The sequence below is a fragment of the Aythya marila genome, assembly GCF_965140915.1.
Source record: "Aythya marila genome assembly, chromosome: 20".
In the NCBI taxonomy this organism is placed as follows: domain Eukaryota; kingdom Metazoa; phylum Chordata; class Aves; order Anseriformes; family Anatidae; genus Aythya; species Aythya marila.
Window position 1 is genome coordinate 9,606,722 of NC_139061.1, and position 21,373 is coordinate 9,628,094.

General features: G+C 35.1%; 1 protein-coding gene across 6 annotated transcripts in view; it reads left to right on the forward strand.

Annotated features, from left to right (window-relative positions):
• USP32 (ubiquitin specific peptidase 32) overlaps positions 1 to 21,373 on the forward strand; it is a 76,371-nt gene that overhangs the window by 38,963 nt on the left and 16,035 nt on the right. The window contains exons 6-20 of one of the 6 annotated variants that reach the window (XM_082776455.1): positions 1,928 to 2,059; positions 2,945 to 3,052; positions 3,729 to 3,844; positions 4,259 to 4,321; positions 6,103 to 6,186; positions 8,815 to 8,876; positions 8,995 to 9,097; positions 11,010 to 11,202; positions 12,317 to 12,519; positions 13,282 to 13,422; positions 16,068 to 16,227; positions 18,542 to 18,696; positions 19,410 to 19,491; positions 20,331 to 20,405; positions 20,998 to 21,136. In XM_082776455.1, the coding sequence (XP_082632581.1) occupies positions 1,928 to 2,059; positions 2,945 to 3,052; positions 3,729 to 3,844; positions 4,259 to 4,321; positions 6,103 to 6,186; positions 8,815 to 8,876; positions 8,995 to 9,097; positions 11,010 to 11,202; positions 12,317 to 12,519; positions 13,282 to 13,422; positions 16,068 to 16,227; positions 18,542 to 18,696; positions 19,410 to 19,491; positions 20,331 to 20,405; positions 20,998 to 21,136 (1,816 nt within the window). The remainder of the gene's footprint in view (positions 1 to 1,927; positions 2,060 to 2,944; positions 3,053 to 3,728; positions 3,845 to 4,258; positions 4,322 to 6,102; positions 6,187 to 8,814; positions 8,877 to 8,994; positions 9,098 to 11,009; positions 11,203 to 12,316; positions 12,520 to 13,281; positions 13,423 to 16,067; positions 16,228 to 18,541; positions 18,697 to 19,409; positions 19,492 to 20,330; positions 20,406 to 20,997; positions 21,137 to 21,373) is intronic. The other 5 variants (XM_082776457.1, XM_082776456.1, XM_082776458.1 and 2 more) reach the window with 5 other exon arrangements.

The following is a 21,373-nucleotide window of genomic DNA, read 5'->3' on the forward strand; positions in this document are numbered from 1 at the left end:
GAAGTCATCACAGCACTCCTGCATTTCCTGGAACACACCTGAGTGTGCTACCCAGGCTCATGAAACTGCCTGCATCTGGGCACAGTCCTAAGCATCTGCAATATTTCTGTATGCTGATCTTCAAAGAAATAACTATTCTATTACTGCTTCTTGATTTGTAGTTGAGTAGGATTCCTTTATATGTTTAGATTACTCTTTCCATATGTATTACAACACAACCAAGAGCCAGCAGATGGTAAGCCAGATAAGGGAATTGATCCAGCTGGAAAGGAGGGAGAGGAGAAAGGAAATCAGTTTGGTTTTCCTGCTATATCCGTTCCTTTATCTCACTCACCATGTAAATGCACAATAGTGAGGATGCTGCAGCATGTGCCTGGGGTTCAGTGGAAGGTAAGTCTTCTCTGAGTTATGTTAGAAATATGTGACCCTTGAACTGCAGCTGTAGTGTGGGTGTTCTGCAGGCTAGTGTCAGGTCTGTCTCGGCCTTGTGCTGAGTGTACGGACCAAAAGGAGGGCATATTTTTGCTGGTGTTACTTTGCTAGCTGCTGTCTAAAAATACTTTACAGGAAGATGTAATCCCTTCCCACTCCTCCAGCCCCACATCAGAAACTAATTTTTGGTAAAAATTTTCCAAACTTTCTGCTGATGAGGGTACAGCACTGCATAGTTTGTGATGTATAGTTTTATGTGCCCATTGGGTAGTTACAACTAGTTAGTGCTCCTTGTATGTTCCCTAAGTTACTCTTCTGATTAAATTACTATTCTTAATGACAGATATAGGAAAAAATCAATACAATTTTAATTTGACATGTGACTTGTTTTATCTTTTCTTAAGCCTTACAGGATTATTATTGTTTCTGTAGACTAAACCAGGCCAAATAGCTCAAGTTAAACCTATTAGAAAGCTGGCAAGGATTTAAAGGCTCAGAACCATCTGGGAATGGGATCACACGTAGTGGTGCTTAATATAGACAGCTTTGTCATTACATATCTATTAGAGAACCAATTAATTTACACTGACCTAAAGCATTGTTGTGACACACTTGCATATGTAAAAAGATTAAAAGTATTGTGGAGCAGAAACTGTGTTTTCTATATACATTTAATTTTAAAGATAAAACTGACAAACCCCTAAAACTTGGGAAAAAAAGAAAAAAAACGTTTCTTCCTCTGTCTACTTTTTACTTCCCTTTCCCTAACACCTCGTTTTACTAACCTCCCTCCCCCCCCCAGTTTATATTAGATTATAAATTCCTCAATATAAAGTTTCTTCTAGGTTTGTATAATCACTCTGCAAGGTTGACTGGGTTTCTAGGTTCATCTATAGTATAAATAACAAAGTAAAATAAAATATATATTTTGATATAATGCTAAGATAAAGCTAAATTTTAATGTGACAGACACTATTACTGTATAAGTAGAATAAAAATTTTAAATGGGAATTATTTAAGAGAACCTAAGTACTAATCTTTTTTCTTCCCATAAGAGTTCTGAGCTTTTTTTCTTTTTTTTGAATGCTACTTTACATGCATTTTAGAAATCTAAATATTGTTTAGCTTTGCAAACTGATATTGCACATATAATCTACCTGTTCAGTTCATCAAGAAGAAATATATGAAAAAGAAGATATCTCTGGAACCTTTAGCAGTAGGCGAAATTCATTTCTGCACTTCTAATTACTTCTATGTATTATTGATGTCGAGCTCTTAGATATTGAATAGGTAAGATGATTCTTTAGGTAAGCAACTTAATAACAAAACCTTTTCTCTACAGCTTGTATTTTTATTTTTTAAACACAGAAATCAAGCACAAAAATGTAGCACCATTCTCTTTGTGACAAAATAAAGCTGCCTTTTTATTTAGTGACGAATTCTAACACAGTCCAGATGTTACCAAAACTTTCTTTTATTTGTGTTGGTTATACAGTGGAAGAATCTGACATCATTGATCTTGAAAAACGATACTGGCTGCTAAAAGCTCAATCAAGAACTGGACGTTTCGATTTAGAAACATTTGCCCCCTTGGTTTCGCCTCCTATTCATCCATCTCTGAGTGAAGGTATGGAACTTCGATAAAACATGCAAGGAAGTGATGTTGCTGTGGTGTTTGGCATCTTCCATATTAGTCTTCTCTCCAGTCTTAGAGTGGCATTTTCTTTTATCACCAAATGGTCAGCTGTACTGATGAGTCTCAGTAGTAAGTAGGAAACGGGTAATTCATGTTCAGGATAATTCATGTTCAGTAGATGCAAGCTGTTGGAACACCAGAACTTATGTTCAGTTCAGTAGGGATATATTGCCATATCCTGTTGCTAGTGAGTGTGTTTTATATGTTAAGTAATACAAATTTACACAGCTGTTATGAGGAAACTTGAATCGTTTCTGCACATTCTCTATGTTTTCTGAATGAGTCATTAACTTTTTATGGGATCAAAAATGTTGTATGTGTGGAATGAATAAACTCAAATCATTTGAAGGCCAGTGTAATGGAAACTCCTAACTCACTTGGGGCCAAATTTGCCAAGGTATTCAGTGATTTTCAAAATGAGCTTGTTGTGTTTTGGAAAAGTCATTATTGGCATCTGAGTACCTTTACTCTTCTGATCATGTAGCTTTTGTGAAAAATGCTTATTCTAACCACACTGGTTTAAATGCACATTTCTATAAATTAGCCATTACACGTAAGGTGAAAGAGTAAGGCATCTGTTTAGGATTCCTTAACTCTGTTTCCCTTTGTCTAGCCACACTAGTGATCTAATTCATCTTTAAAATGGTCGTAGTGGTGATTCATTATCCTTATTACACTTGCTAAGAATGGTACAATCATAAATGTTTGTACTTCTCCTTGCAAATGTAAACCATTAACACTTCACATAAATTCTAAGGATTATTGTCAACTGTTTCAGTCAGATGCTGTAACAGGAGATGCTTCTGTGGTTTGCAGGTTTGTTTAATGCCTTTGATGAAAACCGAGACAATCACATAGATTTTAAGGAAATTTCCTGTGGGCTCTCAGCATGTTGCAGGGGACCCTTGGCAGAAAGACAAAAATGTAAGTATGCAGAATGTTAACTATTAATTTTAGAGATCTTTTTTAGTTTGAACAAGTAAGTTGAGTTGTTTCCACCTTTTTTAGAAATTTCTTTCACATAAGTGTGCATCTGTGAAAGGTGACAGACTTCAGAAGTTTAAAACTATATATGTTTAAGTATGAAGGCTTCCTTTTATAAAGCACAACTAAACTGAATTCTCTATATTTTCATAACTCATCAATGGCTTCATATAATTATAAGCCTGTTGGGAGAAAAAAAGCATACTTCAGAAGTTATTTTGCAGTGTTCTGTGGTTAAATAGTATATTTTGTCTTGTTTACTGTCCAGTTTTCAGCTGTTTCCCTGCAAGGTTCTTCAGTTTTGAAATACCTTCATTCCACGCCTTTCCAAAGCCATATTGCTGGAACTTAAAGGCATTCACTGGAAGTTTCTGTATGCACATATGTTCCCTGCTAAGTCACATCAGAAAACACAGCACAAAATTGCAGGAATCTAGATTTCAGTTTATTAAACACAGCTGCTCCATTTCCTCACTAACACACATGCATCCTGCCTCATCAAAACTGTCAGCACTAAATCATGTTCTTGTGACTCTGCAGACTTATATTCTGTAAGAAAAAAAAAAAGTTGTTGAGTAGTTCTAACATACAGGCGTAATTTCCTTTTTTCCCTCAGTTTGCTTCAAGGTTTTTGACACTGACCGGGATGGTGTGCTGTCTCGCACGGAACTTAAAGAAATGGTGGTTGCACTTTTAGAAGTCTGGAAGGATAACCGTACCGATAAAATACCTGTAAGTTACATTTATATATTTTTCTTAGTCACTTGCTTCTGTTTCCTAAAGTTATCCTTCTAAAGTAGGAATAAATGTCATGTTTCAGATGTGAATGATGTTTGAACACAGTTTCAGTGAAATACAGGCATCCTTAAACTATCTTAACAGAGGAGTATTGATAACAGGATGTAACTTACCTTGCATAACTTTACCCTGCCATTAACCAAAGTAGAGTTATTTGACTGTAATGTATCCTGTTTCATTTAAAGAAACCTTAGGTAGAAAAGTGCAACTGTCTGGAAGCACTCAATTGTGAATTACATAGTGGTATCATCAACATTTCTGATGGTTATATTTTTATTCTGAACACATACAGCTCCAGAGAGTGCTTTGAGAATTTAAATCTGTTTTCTAATCCTTTTGTTTGCCAAGGAATTGGACATGGATTTGTCTGAAATTGTAGAAGATATTTTGAATATGCATGATAACACAAAGGTAGGAATTTGCTGTTTTCCTGTTATTTTTATGTCTTGGTATCTTCAGTTTATAAAATAATAATAATAATTAAATCTTCTGCTTTCTTTAAAGTAGACATGTGTCAATAGAAGAATTTTTCAAGAAATATCTGTCTTCCATTAACATGTTCTTTTGTAACTATTGTGGAAAATGTTCAGTTTTGTAAGCCATTTTAATATACAAAACTAAACCAGCTGAAATTAATTTGAAGCATATACTGTTTTTAAGGCTTCGCTATGCATAATACCACTTAAGTCTGCTGGTTGACTTTTTCTGAAGAATGTTTTTTGTTTCATGTTAAAAACAAAAAAGGGGGGTAGTGCATTAATATATCTCATGTTTTATACTATGTGAAAAGGCACATTATCCTTTCATGCTGGAACAACTGCAGTAATTCAAAGGTTACTTAAGCATTATCACTACCAAACTGTTTTTGGTAAATAATATTATATCTAATCAATGAACTATATTTCACAGTATTGTTTCAGAGCTAAGTATCTGTGAAACTATGGAGGCATCTGTCATGACAAAGCAACAAATCTTAATAGTTTATATTGTGCTTTATAGTTCACTGTGTGTAAATCTTTAATTATGTTTTTTTGAGATGGGCACCATTATCTGCAAACAATATCCTTTGCTTCACTAATTATTAGAGGAAGAATATCTGAAAACTGTACATAGTTTGAGAAAAGCTGTAAAGAATGGCTAGAAATGTTTAGTTACTTCTTCGATAGTTCTCTTGCCTGCTTATACTTCTACAAAGTGGAAGGCAAATATTTTATTGAATTCTTTTATTACCAAAGCAGTAGAAAATACATCTTCACTGAGCTCTTTTCATCCTTTGAGGCTTTTTGCCCTTTTAATAAAGAGTAATTTAATAGCAGCCTCATCTCCACAAAGAGTTAAAAAAAAAAAAAAAAAAAAAAAAAAAAAAGACTGAAATATCTTTCATAGAGCATCATGAATGTAGCGCTGAAAAGAGCTGATGATGCAGTAATTACATAAATTACTTTACTTAACCTCTCTACATACGTTAGCTTTAATCTATGAACTCTGCAGAAATGGTGTGTGAGAAGAGGTGGGCTAACGGGCAGGGCTGTAAAAATGGCTATGAATTATACTAAAAGCTCAGATTGTTACTGTCGCTGAGTTATGGAAAATCAGAAAGTAATTGATTCAGGTACTGGCCAGTGTTATGCTAGTATAACTTTACAGGTGATTGCTAATTAATAAGACTTGTGTTGTAAGTTAAGATCGTGAGGATTTGACCTGCAATTGTTTTGCCCAATTCTCAGAGGAAGACAGTGGGTTTTCTGTGTATAGGCCAGTACTCATGTGTGCAACTCCTATAGAAGATCAAAGCCTGAGAGTTTTCTTTCCTACCAAGTCATTACACTGACCTGCCATGTTCTGCTGCTTCTGCTTTCATGGTTTGAGGAAGTACAACTGCAGTTGAGCATGAATAACGCAATGTGAATGATGTGGAGCAGGAGCAAAGGTTACATGCTGTGCAGAGTTTCACCTGAGTAATCTCCAGGCTTTTTGATTTTCCAGGTTGAAAATAATATGAAAACTGCATCTTTCTTCTTTTATTTGATCGAGGTTTATTTTAAGAGTGGTAGATGCTAATTTTTCTCAAAACGCTATCTTTGCCTTGTGTGGTACATTTAATTGGCATTTTTATAGAAACCATATTAATGGTTTGGTTTATCCTTGCTTATGCTTTGGTTTACTCTTTCCCATTTCTTCTTTTAACTAAGCTTGGACACCTCACTCTGGAGGACTACCAGATATGGAGTGTGAAGAGTGCTCTTGCCAATGAATTTTTAAATCTACTTTTTCAGGTATGTTTAGAAGAAATTTAAACTTGAAAAATGCAGTGATTAACTTCCCAGCTTTTTGCATGGCCTTGAATTGCAGCATCAGCGTTTGTGTCAACATGCTTGCAGTGTTGTCTATTGCAATATGCTCTGTGTTTCTGCAAGTGCACATTACCTTGACGGGATGATTCTCTATTTGATTATTATTCTTTTCAGTGTATGGAGATGCCTACAGCATAATTTGTTAAAGTGAATGTAGTGCACTGTTCATGAAATGAAAAATTTCAAGTGAATCAGCAGTTAGATTTTCCATTAGAAAAAAGCTGTGTTTTTAAATGGTTGTTCTTCCAAATCTTTGCCAAGGGACACAGGAAATGAACAAAGGTATTGCTAACTCTTTACAACTGCTTTCCCTTTACGTTTTCTGTCAAAGCTGTCTGAGGAGCCTTTCATTGCTTTCTTAATGGAGCACTCCTTGAAAGCTGCAATATCATATCACTATTGTGTTGCACAAGCTGAGGATTAATTGTGCGCTGAATTTGCCTTTACTTGAGCTTGAATGGGATTTTAAAAAATCCTTAAAATAGTCACATTCTAGTGCTTGCTCACTTTGTGCAGAAAATAAGAGTATTTTCATTCAGTGCAGTTTGTTCCTTACCGGTATTCCACAGAACTAGATACTTTGAATTCAAATAATAATAATAATGGAGCCTTGAGATTTACCCTATTAGTATTCACTTCAGCCCACTTTTTTATCAGGAGGTTTACCAGGAAAGTGTTTCATCAGAAAGAGGCTGTGATTTATTTATTTATTTTAAGTTAATACTGAATAGTACACTACTGATTCTCCAGTGTATAGCCCTAGAATACTTTTAAAATCATATTTGGAACTATACTTTTCATAGAACTTCTGGCTGAGTGAGAGCATTCTGTGGCCACACCACAGCTGGAAAGAATAAAATCAGAAAGTTCTGCTTTTTTTTTTTTTCTCTGATAGCATCAGCTTTTGCTTACACTGCAACCTTCTCCAGAATGGCTGTCTTTTCGAAATATCTAAAATCAACTATCCTACCACAACTTAAAGCTGGTTAACTGACAAATAGGTATGCGATGTCAGGGGTAGAGTGAGCAAACCTTTAATGCATTTACATGATGATTTGTTGCAATTTTTGTTACACATTTCTTGTTGCAGTTTGCATTTACAGTATTTTTTCTTCTGTCAGTTGCCACATTTTCTTTTTAGACATTGTAGGTTTCATTTATTGTTACTTCCTTTGATACCTTTATCACACAAGGCACCCTCATCTCATGCTGCAGGCTGAAGAGCATACTCGCACAGGACAGCCTGCCATTGATTTGTCTGGGCATTTATTTGAACTGTCATGAGCTTCTGTGTCTCATCTGCAGACAGAAAAGCTAAGTAGTCTGAGTGGAGTGCCTTGGAAAGCTTTTCAACAAATTGGTTTGTTTGCAGCAGGGGGAGTTTATATGAAGAATCTGATATTAGCCCAGTGTAACATGACTTAAAAGGAAACATCAGAGCCAGCTGTGTTGTGTGTGCTGGAAAATCTGTTGCTTCCCAGCAGCTAATGGCCTTTGTTTTATTCAAAATGAGAAATGGTCTCTCACACTGTAATATAAATTTAAATAAGATATCACACCAGTCATTAGAAAGCTCCAGCTGAGATGCAAATTGGTAGCCTCAAAAGAGATGTAAGGGAAAGACGATAAATCATGTTATGAGTAGCAACCAATTTGACAAATGTCTTGGAGATGAGACAGCTGACCCTCCTCCCTGCCCTGGGAAACAAAGACCCCTGCAGCCTGCGTCCCTGCGCTCTTGGCTCCCTGCTGCACGCCCTGCGGCTGGGAGCTGCTGGGGAAAACCAGCCACACACGGGGCTGCAGCCAAGGCAGGGGCAGCTCCTCTAGGAAGAGGGGAGGAAAATATTGTCTGGGACTGCTGTCCTGCACTCAGAGTGAAAGCCCGCCCAAATGGGGAGCTGGCTTAGAGGGTGGTGCCTTTTTCTTCACGTATTTTTTTAAGAAAGAAAAGAGCAAAGAAAACGATTGTTAGAGAGCAGCTTTTACCAAATTTTCCATGGTGACACATTGGTTGGACTGCTATAATCTTCTCCCTTGGTCTCTTCATGTGCTAGTTTTCCTTTCAGTCCCTTTTGCAACCACTTCTTTCCATTTTTCCCCTTTCAGTGTTTACCTTCAGCTTATCCTTTTCCACCATCTTGCATTCTCTTAGTTTTTCCTTTCCTCTGCCCAGTACATAAATGTGTCTTAACCTTTTGTATATCCAGTCCTTGTCAGTTACTGTGATCTTTCATACTGTGTGCCTTTCTTCAGACATGAAAGTAATGAAAATTCATTTTGTAATCACATTAATTTGCCTTGGAGCATTTGATATTCTCTGCGTCTTTGTTTAACAATGGAAACGGGTTGTGAATCTCAAAGCTCCAAATGTTTCTGTTTAGTGATTTGTTTGATTATAGCTTATCTTGCTACATAGCTAAAAAAAAAAAAAAAAAAAAAAAAAGAATTTTCTGAAAAGTCCCATTAAAGTTATTCTTTTCTTTCATTTATCTAATGCTTGTTTCACACTGGTGCAACTCTTAATAAAAATTGCCTTTCTTTTTCCAGGTGTGTCATATAGTTTTGGGGCTACGACCTGCCACTCCAGAAGAAGAAGGACAGATTATTAGGTGCGTTTTTTGCTCTGAATCCTTAACAGGTGATTCAGAATCACCTTTTAATATTTTCAAAAGAAGGATTGTAACTTCCCTTTTTCAACTAATCCTTCATGTTGTTCACTGTTTGCAGAGGCTGGTTAGAAAGAGAAAGCAGATACGGCCTTCAGCCAGGGCACAACTGGTTTCTTATTGCAATGCCATGGTGGCACCAGTGGAAGGAATATGTCAAATATGTAAGTACAATAGCAATGTATACTTGAATAAGGGAATTCTTGGTATGTATAAATGTGTTCATGAAAAAAGAGTGGAAGAGAATTGTTTTGCTGAGTCATTGTGTCACAGTGAACTTTTCACTATAATTTCATTGAACTGTCACCTTTCTGTTTTGTTTCAGCATTCCTGATTGTCAAAACATGTTTGAAGTAAAAACGTACTCTCCCAATAGTACTTCCCTAAAGTATTTTTTCCTGTTTGATAACAAAACTACTTGTTTTGGTTTTGACTTTGCACTTTAGGGCCATGGCATGGTTCCTGTGCCACAAATGCATAATGTTTTTTGGACAGGCAAAGGAGGGTATTGATATAATCTGACTTGCAGGCAATGATGAAAGTAGTCCAATACCTGATAATGATCAAAGGAGTCCTGCTAAAACCTTACGTTACATGGTGCTCTTTAAGACCTTCCAACTAAAATATTCAAGTTAAAACTTCTATGTGAATTTTATGTCCATGCCAAGGAAAGCATGCTTAATAAAATTGATTTAAGATTGAGATTAATACTCTTTGCAGGTGACGCAACCAAGAATGTTAGAATATAAACTATTTCTTAGAAGAGGTTTATGTAGTTATAAGGTGTCACATAAGTATTTGATTTAAAAAAATCAAATAACTAAAAAGGTTTAGAAATTGCAATGTATGCGTTAAATAATATAATTACAGTTATTCTTTGTGTACAATTAGTTGGACAAATGATGGCTTAAATGACTGAAATAGTAGGCAATTTGATTCTTGTTATACTAGGAGTACTCAGATGTGCATGTGACTTCATACCTACTACTTTGTGTAATAGCAAAATGCCATTAGTCACTCTGTCTGCCTCTTGAGCAAAGAGAGCACTCAGAATTTTCATGGAACTGTATAAATGATTACTGGTATTAAAATGCCAGTCTTATTATTCCAATTTTAGTCTTATTTTTATACTTCTAGCCTTACTGCACAGCTTTGTTAGTTGACAAGATGCTGTGTTTAATGATGTGATAAATAGGGGACAGTATAAAATGGCGAATGCCCCTTTTTCCACTGTTGTTACAATGGTGTCCGTTGCATGGACGTTATTTGTTTCCCTCTAAAGTTCAGTTAATCCCATTTTTCTTCTTCTCTCATTTATTGAAGCTTCTTGTTGTGACTAGTATGCTAAATTGGATAGGATTCTTCTTACATTTTTTCTGTACTGGGCAGGCAAGTTTTGCTTATAGGGGACACAGATTTCATTCTCCACCTTTGTTTTTGCCAAAGTGTGAGCCAGATTGCTTGCACAATGCTGCTTCTCCAAAGGAATAAAATAAGAACTCTTTTACATCCTGCAGAGCACAGGAAACCTTTAATCATGGTAATCCCAATTAGTAATAAATCTGTTAATAACAAGATAATTGTGGTCTGTAGTTTCATCAGTTTATATTTCTCATCCTCTTCTGATACTAAGGTGTTTCTGTGACTGATCAAAACAGAAAATCAGGGAAAACTAAATTGATACAGGTTTGAGAGAAGAAGGTGTTTTGCTCTTCTGCATGCTGCTCTTGTTTAACCATACAAAATTCAACAGGGACCAATCTTCAAATATTTATAGCCTGTTATAATAGTTATCTAAAATGGTTCCCTTTTTATGTATCTAGGTAGAGAAAGTAATTCTGATCTTTCACCATTTTTATGTTGTGCAGAAGAGTATTCCACTGCTTTAACAATTTTAATAGTTTTTTCTCTGACAAATTTTCATCTGTAGATGTAGAAAGTTGTGTGTTTTTTTTTTCTGTGAAGCTCATGATATGTGAAAGTGGTTACGCAAATTTTGGTAATGGGTTTGGTTGTTGTCGTGAAGTCTTTGATACTAGCTTACAAATAACTTTTCTACTTGCCTACCAATTCTAGGATGCAAACCCTGTTGTGATAGAGCCTTCATCTGTCTTGAGTGGAGGTAAGAATTCACTCATAGCTGCTGCAGCCAATACTTCAGAACAGGGAGAAGACAAAATGGGAGGTCTTAATTACTTCAGTGCAACAGAAGAAAAGTTTTCAGATAATATTTCTACTGCATCAGAAGCCTCAGAGACTACTAGCAGCAGTAAGCATAACATCTTATTTCCTTGGAGGTTTAATGTAGAACAAGTTTTGAGAAACTACATGCTGCATGGATTCCTCCAGACAAAAAGATAACAAAGTTTAGGTTGCAGAAGTGTCCTACGTGTGGATGTCAATGGATTGCTAGGAATTTTTAGCCTCTTGTATAGAAACAATAGGCAGTTGCATTTACACAGCAATTCATCTTTTGTCCTATGAGCAGTTTCCAGAATTATTTTCAAGATAATTTTTTCATTTAACTTATGTTCTGAGTGATATTTTTCTCCTATTTACATTAAGTTATTTCTGGCTTATTTCTAGTTGGTATTGTATGTCTTGCAATGAGATTTCTTCTCATCTTCACAGTAAATGAGGTAAAAAAAAAAAAAATAGGCAAAACAATCTAATTTTACAGCGCATGTCATTTATTGAGCTTGTATAGATTCTTGGAGCCACCTTTGTGAAAGAAAAAGAGATTTTAGTGATGATTTTCAATCAGTTCTTGTGAGAATTTGAGATGTCTCTCTTTTTTTTTTTCCCTTATAAGACAGCTGAATATCACACCTGGTGTTTTCAGATCTGTCTTACCATGACCCTTTTGAGGGTGAGGAATAGGAGAAGGATCAGGAAGGGAGACAAGTTTTAGATTAAAGGTTCTTTATTTTTTTTCTTTAACTTGAAATTTAGATTTATCGTCTGAATAACTATATAGAGCGTGTTCTATAAGAAAAAAAGCCTTCTTAAGGAGAAAAAGTAAAAATAAAGCATTATTGCTTATGTTTTCAATTTCGTATATGATATTTTCAAGTTTGATATTCAAACATCTAGAAAACAAGCAAATGCCAAAAACATTTGCTCACGCAAACCTAGTTAGGCTGTTTTGAAACCAGCATTTATGTAAGTATCTGCTTTGCTAAGTAGAATTCATATAGCCAGTTTTTCACCTTTTCTGAGAGCGCTAGTGTATTTGTTACTCCATAATTAGGAAGAGTTGCATATTTTACTGAAGTATGAAGGATAGGAGACTGCTTCAATGGCCTTTAAAAAAATGTAAAAAAGGATATCACAGTTTAACTGATCCATTAATGTTGTGTGGGTGGAGTCACTAACTGAAACAGAGATTTTTTTTTCACATTCTGCCACAGATGCTCTTTACCCTGGCACACCAGGGACTGATGTATGTTTCGCTAGGCAGCATAATACTTCAGACAACAATAACCAGTGTTTCCTTGGAACCAATGGGAATTCTTTGCTACAACTTAATCCTCAGAAACCAGGAGCTATTGATAACCAACCCCTTGTAACACAAGAACCAGTGAAGGTAAATACACCTGACTCAGGCAAATATAGGAAAAGTATGTTTTAACATACTTTTATCACAGCTTTTTGTGTGTTTCTTTTTTTCAGCTAGTGGCTTAATTCTAAATTTAAACTCTTTGTTATAGAAGAAATTTCATTTTTAATTCTTAAGAGGAAAAAAATGTGATATTCTTATGAGGGTACCTATTGAGTGTTTGGTTAGAAGAGAAACATTTAAACTGTTCTTAAATAGCTTCACAAAACTTGCAATTAAAGAAGGCTGTTATAAATACAACTTTAAACATTAACTATAAAATGCTTTTATGATTTATAACTTCGTTGATTTCAATTTAAATATAATAGTTTATTCCTATTGCATGGAAACAGAAAATAGGTAACTAAATTGAAAAAGTTTTTTCTGTATTCATGCAAACAAAACATAAATCACAGATCAGCACTATACTCTATGAGTATAGATTGTATTTTTCTATGCTATACTTGAAGCTGTTGGAGTAGGTGACACAAAAGAAAAACATAATATGGCTTTTATAATGGACAGTCTTTTAGAGAAACGGTAAATAGTGAAACATTACCATTAGTTATTGTATTATTGTATTAGTTATAGTATTGAATTTACAAACTGTGTTATGAAAAGCAGTTGCTAATTACAATTTAAAAGTGCTTTAATAATTAAAAAGGGTTCTGTGTTCATGAACTAAAATTGTTGTAGCTGTACACTATTTTTTGCACTTGAGTTTTGACAAAATCCTTTTTTGTGTAAAAGGCTGCATCATTAACAATGGAGGGTGGAAGATTAAAGCGATCACCGCAATTGATTGAAGGGAAGGACTACATAATGGTACCGGAGCCCGTTTGGAGAGCACTTTACCATTGGTATGGAGCAAATCTGTCCTTGCCCAGGCCGGTAAGTTGTGAGTATAGGCACTGTTTTCTTGCCATAAAAACTTAAATACATTTAACCTACTAGATAATATTTCAACTATTTTGCAAGGAAAAATAGAAAAAACAAACAAACAAACAACAAAAGAAAACCAACACCACAACAGTAAAGTTAAAACTGGGACACCTGTTGCTTTGAAATGGCATTTCTTATCTCAATTTCATGAAAATGGGGAGAAGGGAACAAAGGCTGTCCTTCAGTCACAGTACTATAGAAAACACAATATACATGACTTGGTGGAGTTCTAGAAGAATAGATACCAATATGAGCCCAATAAAGAAAGCAGTCAAGGACTATTCTTTGTTGAAATGATTGCCTACGAGCACTACCAATTGTTATTTTGAGATCATACATTTAAAATAAGTAGTTCTTTTGTATCATTATTTTTCTAGTATTCTGATAATTGCTCTTTTTTTTTTTTTTAAGAGTAAATAAAAATCCTGCTGCTGAGGCAAGCAATGATCATTCTTTTTCTTCAGCACAAACTCAGTAACACTCCTCCAAATTTATGGAATACTCATTTACTCATTTGCCAGCAAATAATTCATATGTAGTGAATTAATACATTTATTGTATTTTTACAGTAAGCAGAAAAACCAACGAATTGCAGTAACATTGTGAAATAGATTTACAATTAACATAAGTATATTCATTGTGTAATAAAAAATGTATTTCCAAATTGGTAATGTTGAGGTTTTATATCAACAATTATTTAATTGCCTGTAGTCACTTAGAACCTTACAAAGAAACTGACTATTTAGTGAAAGCCTATGAAAGTTAAGGTGACATTTGTACTTGTTTGTATAAAAGTTTTCTTAAAAACCTTTGAAAACTTGAGTTTTTGTAACTAATACTAGTATTTTCTATATTAAGGTTGTAATATTTGTAATTAAAGATTAATTTGGGGCACAATGCTGAATTTAATTTTTGAATGTGTGAAAGTGTTCTATGTTAAATGGAATTGACTAAGTGGACTAATAATTACTCTGCGTTATCCCAATGAGATACTTTTTGGTTGCAGTTAAAACAATATTTCTGAAAGAGAAGCACTAATTATATGGAAACAGTGTTAAATCATATAATTTGCTCACAGCTTATTGGGCTATCTCTGTTTCTTTGTATGTATTATTGCAAAATGATTAACCGGTCATAATCATGTGGAACCAAAGCAGGCATGCATTGAGTTATTAATATTCAACGTGTCAAAAAGTAGACTGATCTTAAAGCTAAGAAAATTATAGTAATTTGCTCACAAGTAGAGGCATTGGTTAATATACAGGACTGGCTGTATTTAAAATACTCTTAATAAGGTGTGAAGCATTTTTAAGCCTGCTAGATGAAAATGTTTATATAAGGCAGGCCTCATTTTAAAATGTTTTGATTCCAAACAGATTTTAAGTTATGTTTTTCTTGATTTTTTTTTGGTATTAGTTTTGTGTTTCGTGTTAGAAATGGGAGAGAATTTGCTGTATGATTTTTGATGATTTGATCTGTTAGCCATAGTATTGACAAGGATTTTACAGTGAAAAATCACTGGCTTCTGCTACCCTCCTCCCACACGTTCTCCATGGAAACAAACACCTTTCATGATCCAGAAAGGGCACATCACTTTATGCACAGCGCAAACTAATGTGCTTAAGATTTTTACGATAGTGCCATTAGAAACAAGACTTCTATTCAGAATGGAACAAAAATGAGTTTAGATATCTTGTCTGTAAAAATGTCAATAGTGGATGTATAAACTTCAGCTTTTCGGTTCATAATTAAAGAATATTTTGAGATGCAGTTATCTGAACTCTTGAATTTATGGAGGGAACTGGGTTACATGTGGCCATGTATATGGGGAGTGCAGGCTCCTGCCTGCAGCAGGGACCATCAGGGAGCTTCTTTCCAGAAGATGTTTCTGTTGTAGCTGAAGTTTAATACCATGACACTTCAGTGCATTATGTTGCTTCTCACAGCTTAAGCTGAGTGTTTTCTTCTGATTGTCATTTTCACAAAAATAGTTGTCCTGTTACTTATGTACATCGGCATCGGGCAGATCTAGGTAGCAAAATCTTTGTAGGAATGTTGACTGGAAAGCCACAAGTCACGTTCCAGGGAACTTTCAGCTATTTCTGTTGGTGTATCAAAATGCAAAGTAAGTGTTAATATATCCCTACAATATGAAGTTGTGAATTCAGTACTATAGTTCAAAAAGAACAAATGTCTTAATGTAGAGATTATTTTTAACAGTTGTGAACCTTTTGTGTTGAAGTACAGACTGAGTGGAGTTAATGAGGTTCATTGTAAATTCAAGTATATTTCAGGAATGCTAAGAATGTTCTTTCCATAGTATTGTACAGGAAACTATGCTTCCACTACATAAGGTGTTTGCTTTTGCTAGTCTGAAACTAATAAGCTTCCAAAAGTACTTAGAAATCAGTAAATTTTTATCGCTGTGGATGTTTGCCTAATACCCCGTAAGAAGTTCAGAGGATTTCTTGTCTCCTAGTAAAACATAATTATTTTCTATCCCTCCACTTTAATCATTACTTCCTGTTCCTAATAGGATTTCCTACGTGTTTGGAACAGGAGTCTCTGAACTGTGTTTTAAATGTCTTTACTAGGTGATCAAAAACAGCAAAACAAATGTGCCTGAACTAGAGTTATTTCCTCGCTATCTGCTCTTTCTGAGACAGCAGCCTGCCACTCGAACACAGCAGTCAAACATCTGGGTGAATATGGGTATGATGAGCCTGAGAATGTTTCCTCAGCATTTACCTAGAGGTAACTTAAGAATGCAGCAAGAATACAAGCGCGCAGTTTCTAAGAAAGCGAGACCCACAGCTGTAGAAGCGAGCTTGCTGCCACTGTGCTTGCACACCAGCTAATCAACTGTAAGGCACAATCAGCGTTTGGTAAAAATTTCAAGGCTTTCCTTCTATCTCCTTTTGAAAGGAAGAGGCTTGAGGGACCGTTTCCAGTGCAGTCAGTTAAGTTGTGTAGTTACTGCAAATAGATCGGTGAATTGAAAGTGAGAAATGAGCACTGCATGAAATACAGAGCTAAGATCTGGTAATTCCCTCTGGCAGTTAATTATGTAGCCAGGGTACATGCACCTGTGCATTGGGGTGTGTTTCTGATAGGATATAATAAAGTAAATCATTATTCAGCCAACTGGTTCTGAGTTACTCAGGCAGCTAGACTTTAATGCCCCAAATTATTTAGTACCCTTTAAAAAGGGGCTTAGTTAATGGAATATGAAGACAATTGCTTGATACAGTTTGGAAAGACATTCAAAAGAAAGTAAACATCCCACTAAAATACCGTAATTGTGGTGTTAATGCTCACCAAAAGATTGTCCAAGTAATAAGCTATAAGAATAATCTTTATCTTGTAGCTTTGCGTGTCTCTGCTGGCAAGTGTTACAGGGATTTATTTTCAGTAATTGGTTTGTGTGTGTCGTTACATACGTGGTTTATACAAAAGGTCTGAAGAAATACATGATTTCCACATATTACGTGCATTTGGATACACACAAATTGGGCATGCACAGTAACATATATCCAGAAGTGGGCTCACCTGACTACTGAAAACTAAATCCTTCTGCCTTATTACTGTTGGTGTATGTTTAAAAATCTCATGCAGATGCTCAATTTTTCACTGCTTTGATAGAATCTCAAACTTAACCTGTAAATGGTGGCTGCCTGTTTGATCAAGTTCCGCTACAGAAACTGCCTGCTACCAAATTCATTTTTTGTATTGACCTAAAAAAATAGAAATTGTTTTGTTTGGACTTCCTAAAAGACTGAAAGTCAAAGAGAGGGAACTTTCTGACATGACAAATTTGATCTTGATTTGCAATTATTTTGCTCTTCACTAATTCATTTGCCCAATCAATTATTAATCTTTTTGAGTTTTCAAATGTGCTTTCTTGCTGTAATCTTACGACTAATCCTCTGATCCTTAATCTCAGAAAATGCTTTTTTGTGTTCCTTTAAAAAATAAATAAATTAGTATTTTGCCTCGTAGCCTGAAACAGAACTGATGCTTTGCTGACTTACAATTACAGTATAGTTTTACTCTCTTGTCAAATTGCATGTATAACTGCATCTTTTCATACGGTACTACTTCATTGTACTCTTTTAATGATGAAAATAGAACAATGCCAAATCTGTAATTATTTAAGTAAAGCAATTGCCCAGCCAGGCTCTATAACACAAGCTTCTTATTAATACGCTACGGACCTGGCTTTGTAGGAGTGGGGAACTTCCTTCCCCTCCCTTAGGTTAAACTAAAGAAGCTCAGAAAATAAAACAAATTTGGTCTCATCTGTTTCAAACTGCACTTTTTTAAATGTTTTGTTTAAAGGTGAGCTCGTTTTATAGAAAACAGCAACAATCTTGACTGATGGAATTTATTTGTGTTCCAAAGATGAGATTGTTTAGGAATGCTGGTGAAAATCATAGGCATCTTCATAGAACATGATTTGAGGCTCTTAGTTACAAAGAGTACTTTTATTGTCAAACTGCCAGGCTGATTTCATCTTCGCAGGTCAGAGTTCATCCCACAGAAGAGCTGGAGCAAAGTCATGCTACTCCCAAGAGTAGTCAGCCTGATTTTTATTGTATTTTAACCTTCTTTTTAACTGACAGTTTGCTCTCAAAAGAAAATATCCGTGACATTTTTTAAGCCCTTTATTTTGAAAATTACTATTGTCTTTGATACTTTGTCTTTAAGAGGAAAAAAAAAAATAGAGTAGTCCAGGCATTTAAAAATTTCTTTTCAATTATTTCCTGTGAGAATCTTAATGGAGCGGTTTTCTAATAGGGTTGGGTAATAAGGGAGATGAGTCTATTGTCTTTGCAATAGCAAGTTTGTTCTGTGCCGATGCGAGACATCCCCGAGTGTTGGTAACAGCTAGCTTTCATTTCATTACTTTATCCGAAAACAAAAGCAGAACTGTGTACTTCTTTTTCACCAAAAAATCAACAACTTAGAGTCCGCGTAGTGTGTAAGTTGTTATTTACCTGCGTTTTATTTCAGTGTGCATTGGGTATATATGTTATCTCTTGCTCTTTTCTTATGGTTGCGAATCCAGGGAATGTACCTTCACCAAATGCTCCTTTAAAGAGAGTCTTGGCTTACACTGGCTGCTTTAGTCGAATGCAGACGATTAAAGAGATACACGAATACCTCTCTCAGAGGCTACGTATAAAAGAAGAAGATATGCGCCTCTGGTTATACAACAGCGAGGTAAATGTCAGTCTTTTTAGTTTTTAACAGCTTTTGAATATTGTATATCATATTCTTTTGTAGATACTATTAAACACATGCACAGAAAAAAAAATAGCATAAGTTTTCTTTGAGATTTAACCACCCAGGTTGGAAAACTTGGGCCAAAATGTGTAAAGGTTTTACTCATGCCATTTTTTAATTTTTGTGTGCTCCAAGCAGTGAAATTTAGGTTTTTGCGTCATTAGCCTGATAAACATCAATTTATCCTGTGATATGTTTATAAAATGGCAGTTGGCTTACTGAATAATACTCTTGCTATAGAGTTTAATAGAAACTGGTTTAGATCAAAGTAAAAATCTGTGCTTTCATTGGCCTGCATGATGCTGTAGGCTTCTGTTGACACAGCCAGCAGCCATTCAGGATCTCTTCACACGTGTATGTGAAGAAATCAAATGAGCAAGCAGAATGTATTCCTCCAAACCCTGAAGTGTGTATAGTTTTGTCATGCTAAAGGAATGCCATGTAAAACTACAGCACTGAAATAAATCCTTGTGGAGATCAGTGAACTGCTGTATTTAATTAATTTTGCTTAATTAATTAGGGAACTAGTACTCTTATTTATGTGAAAAAAATATTAATACTATTTTAATTTCATTGCTTTGAGATTAAAACATCCTTAGAGAATTTTCGATCTAGAAGTAATAACTATATGAAGTATTTTTCTCCTGCAGAACTATCTTACTTTGCTCGATGATGAAGATCACAGATTGGAGTACCTTAAAATCCAAGATGAGCAGCATTTAGTAATAGAAGGTATAAAAAGAGCATGTAAAGTTGTTTACACACTAAGAGCAAATAGTTTTTTTATGAGTCTATATATTCTTAATAGACTGTGTAAGTACATAGTTGTGAAATTGTCCAAACTGCTATACGAATACGTTAGCCTAGTGCCCAAATATTTAATCTTTGGAAATATTTTGGGAAGGAATAGTATGTGTACATTTCTGTCTGTTTATACTGAGAAAAATATAGGAAGAAGTACCAAAGCTACAAATAATGTACTATATCTATAGTAGTAACTAGAACACCAGAGATAAAGCAAAACCTGTGTGATGCACCTGATGCTTTTTGTTGTGTTCCCTCCCCCCCCCCCCCCGATTTTACAAGAATGCATTCATACAAAGCAAACGATGAAGAAAACTGCACGTTGCAGTCCATACCAGCTTCATTTCTAAGAATTTCATTCATTATAAGCTGCTTTTATTTTCTCATCTGGAAAGAACCTAACACATTTGGACTTGGCTGCTTGACTGACTGTCCTCATGGTGAAAATGCCTTAGAATCAATCAATACCTTTCTTTTTTCAATTTCTGTTGCATCTTATCCTTCTGCCATGTAACACCGTGCCTGGCAGAGTAGTTTCAGTCACAAATGAATCAGGCCTTTGCTGGAGGTGCATGGATCAGCTGACTTTTTAACTAGCTTGACCTGACTTCTTGTCTACTCTTATTTCGAGAAACAAAAGTGTGCCTACTGAAAATAATTTTACGATCTAAATTTAAATATTTGCAAATTTTACTTAAGTCTCTTTAGCTGTATAAGTTCTCTGGAATAAGTAGTAAACAAAAATCTTATACCATGTCTCTTTCTAGTTCGAAACAAAGACATGAGCTGGCCTGAAGAGATGTCTTTTATAGCAAACAGCAGTAAAATAGACAGACATAAAGGTAAGTACTTGAGGTATGGTGAGAAGAGAAATCCAAGAGTGTGTATTATGTTGAAAGTCTTTTTAATCAAATTGCTGTTAACATTGGAAGAGGTCTTTTATGCCTTTGCGGCTTTGCTAGTTCTTTCTGTTTTATTAACATAGCTGCTAAAAAGTGTGAGGATTGGATGTATAGATAGATGAATATTCAGATGCAGCAGTAGCAAATTCTGGATTCAGTGTTTGTTATATTTTTTATTTTTATTTTGTTTTAAAGTGAGGAATAGTTAAGATTTTAACAAATGACTCCAGAAGTTGCAGTACCATAATTATTTAGCTGACAGTCGTTCGTCTGGCTTGTACTGATATTCATGGTGGATGGAATCCAACAAAATACTCAATTACCTCAATTTCTGTTGACTTGAGTTGAGAGAGCAGATATTTTGAACAGCCTGATCCTCTGTAGCATCTGTGCTAGTTGTAGTCTAAGTGGGAGCATGTTAAATTGTTATGGTTGCAGTGAAAAGGTCACATTCTCAGCTTCACTGATATACCATTCCTCACTAATTTTTCACATCTGCAGAAGTGACATAGTTATGTTTCCTTCTTCTCAGTTCCTACTGAAAAGGGTGCAACTGGATTAAGCAATCTGGGTAACACATGTTTCATGAACTCCAGTATCCAGTGTGTCAGTAATACACAACCTCTGACACGGTATTTCATCTCAGGAAGACATCTTTATGAACTTAACAGGTAATCTGTTTGAGACCTTTGGCATTTAGATATCGTAGCTGATTTAAGATCAGTTTCAACTTTCAGAAGTAGACAATATGAATAAATTCTTTAAAGTTTAGTATTATCAACTATCAGCTATACAACAGGTACTAGCTTGGATACATGAAACTATAAACTCTTTTGTTTCTGGAAGAGGTGAAACAGTTCAGCATGAAGCCTTTGTGCTTCCTTGTTTAAAACTCATGGTATTAATTA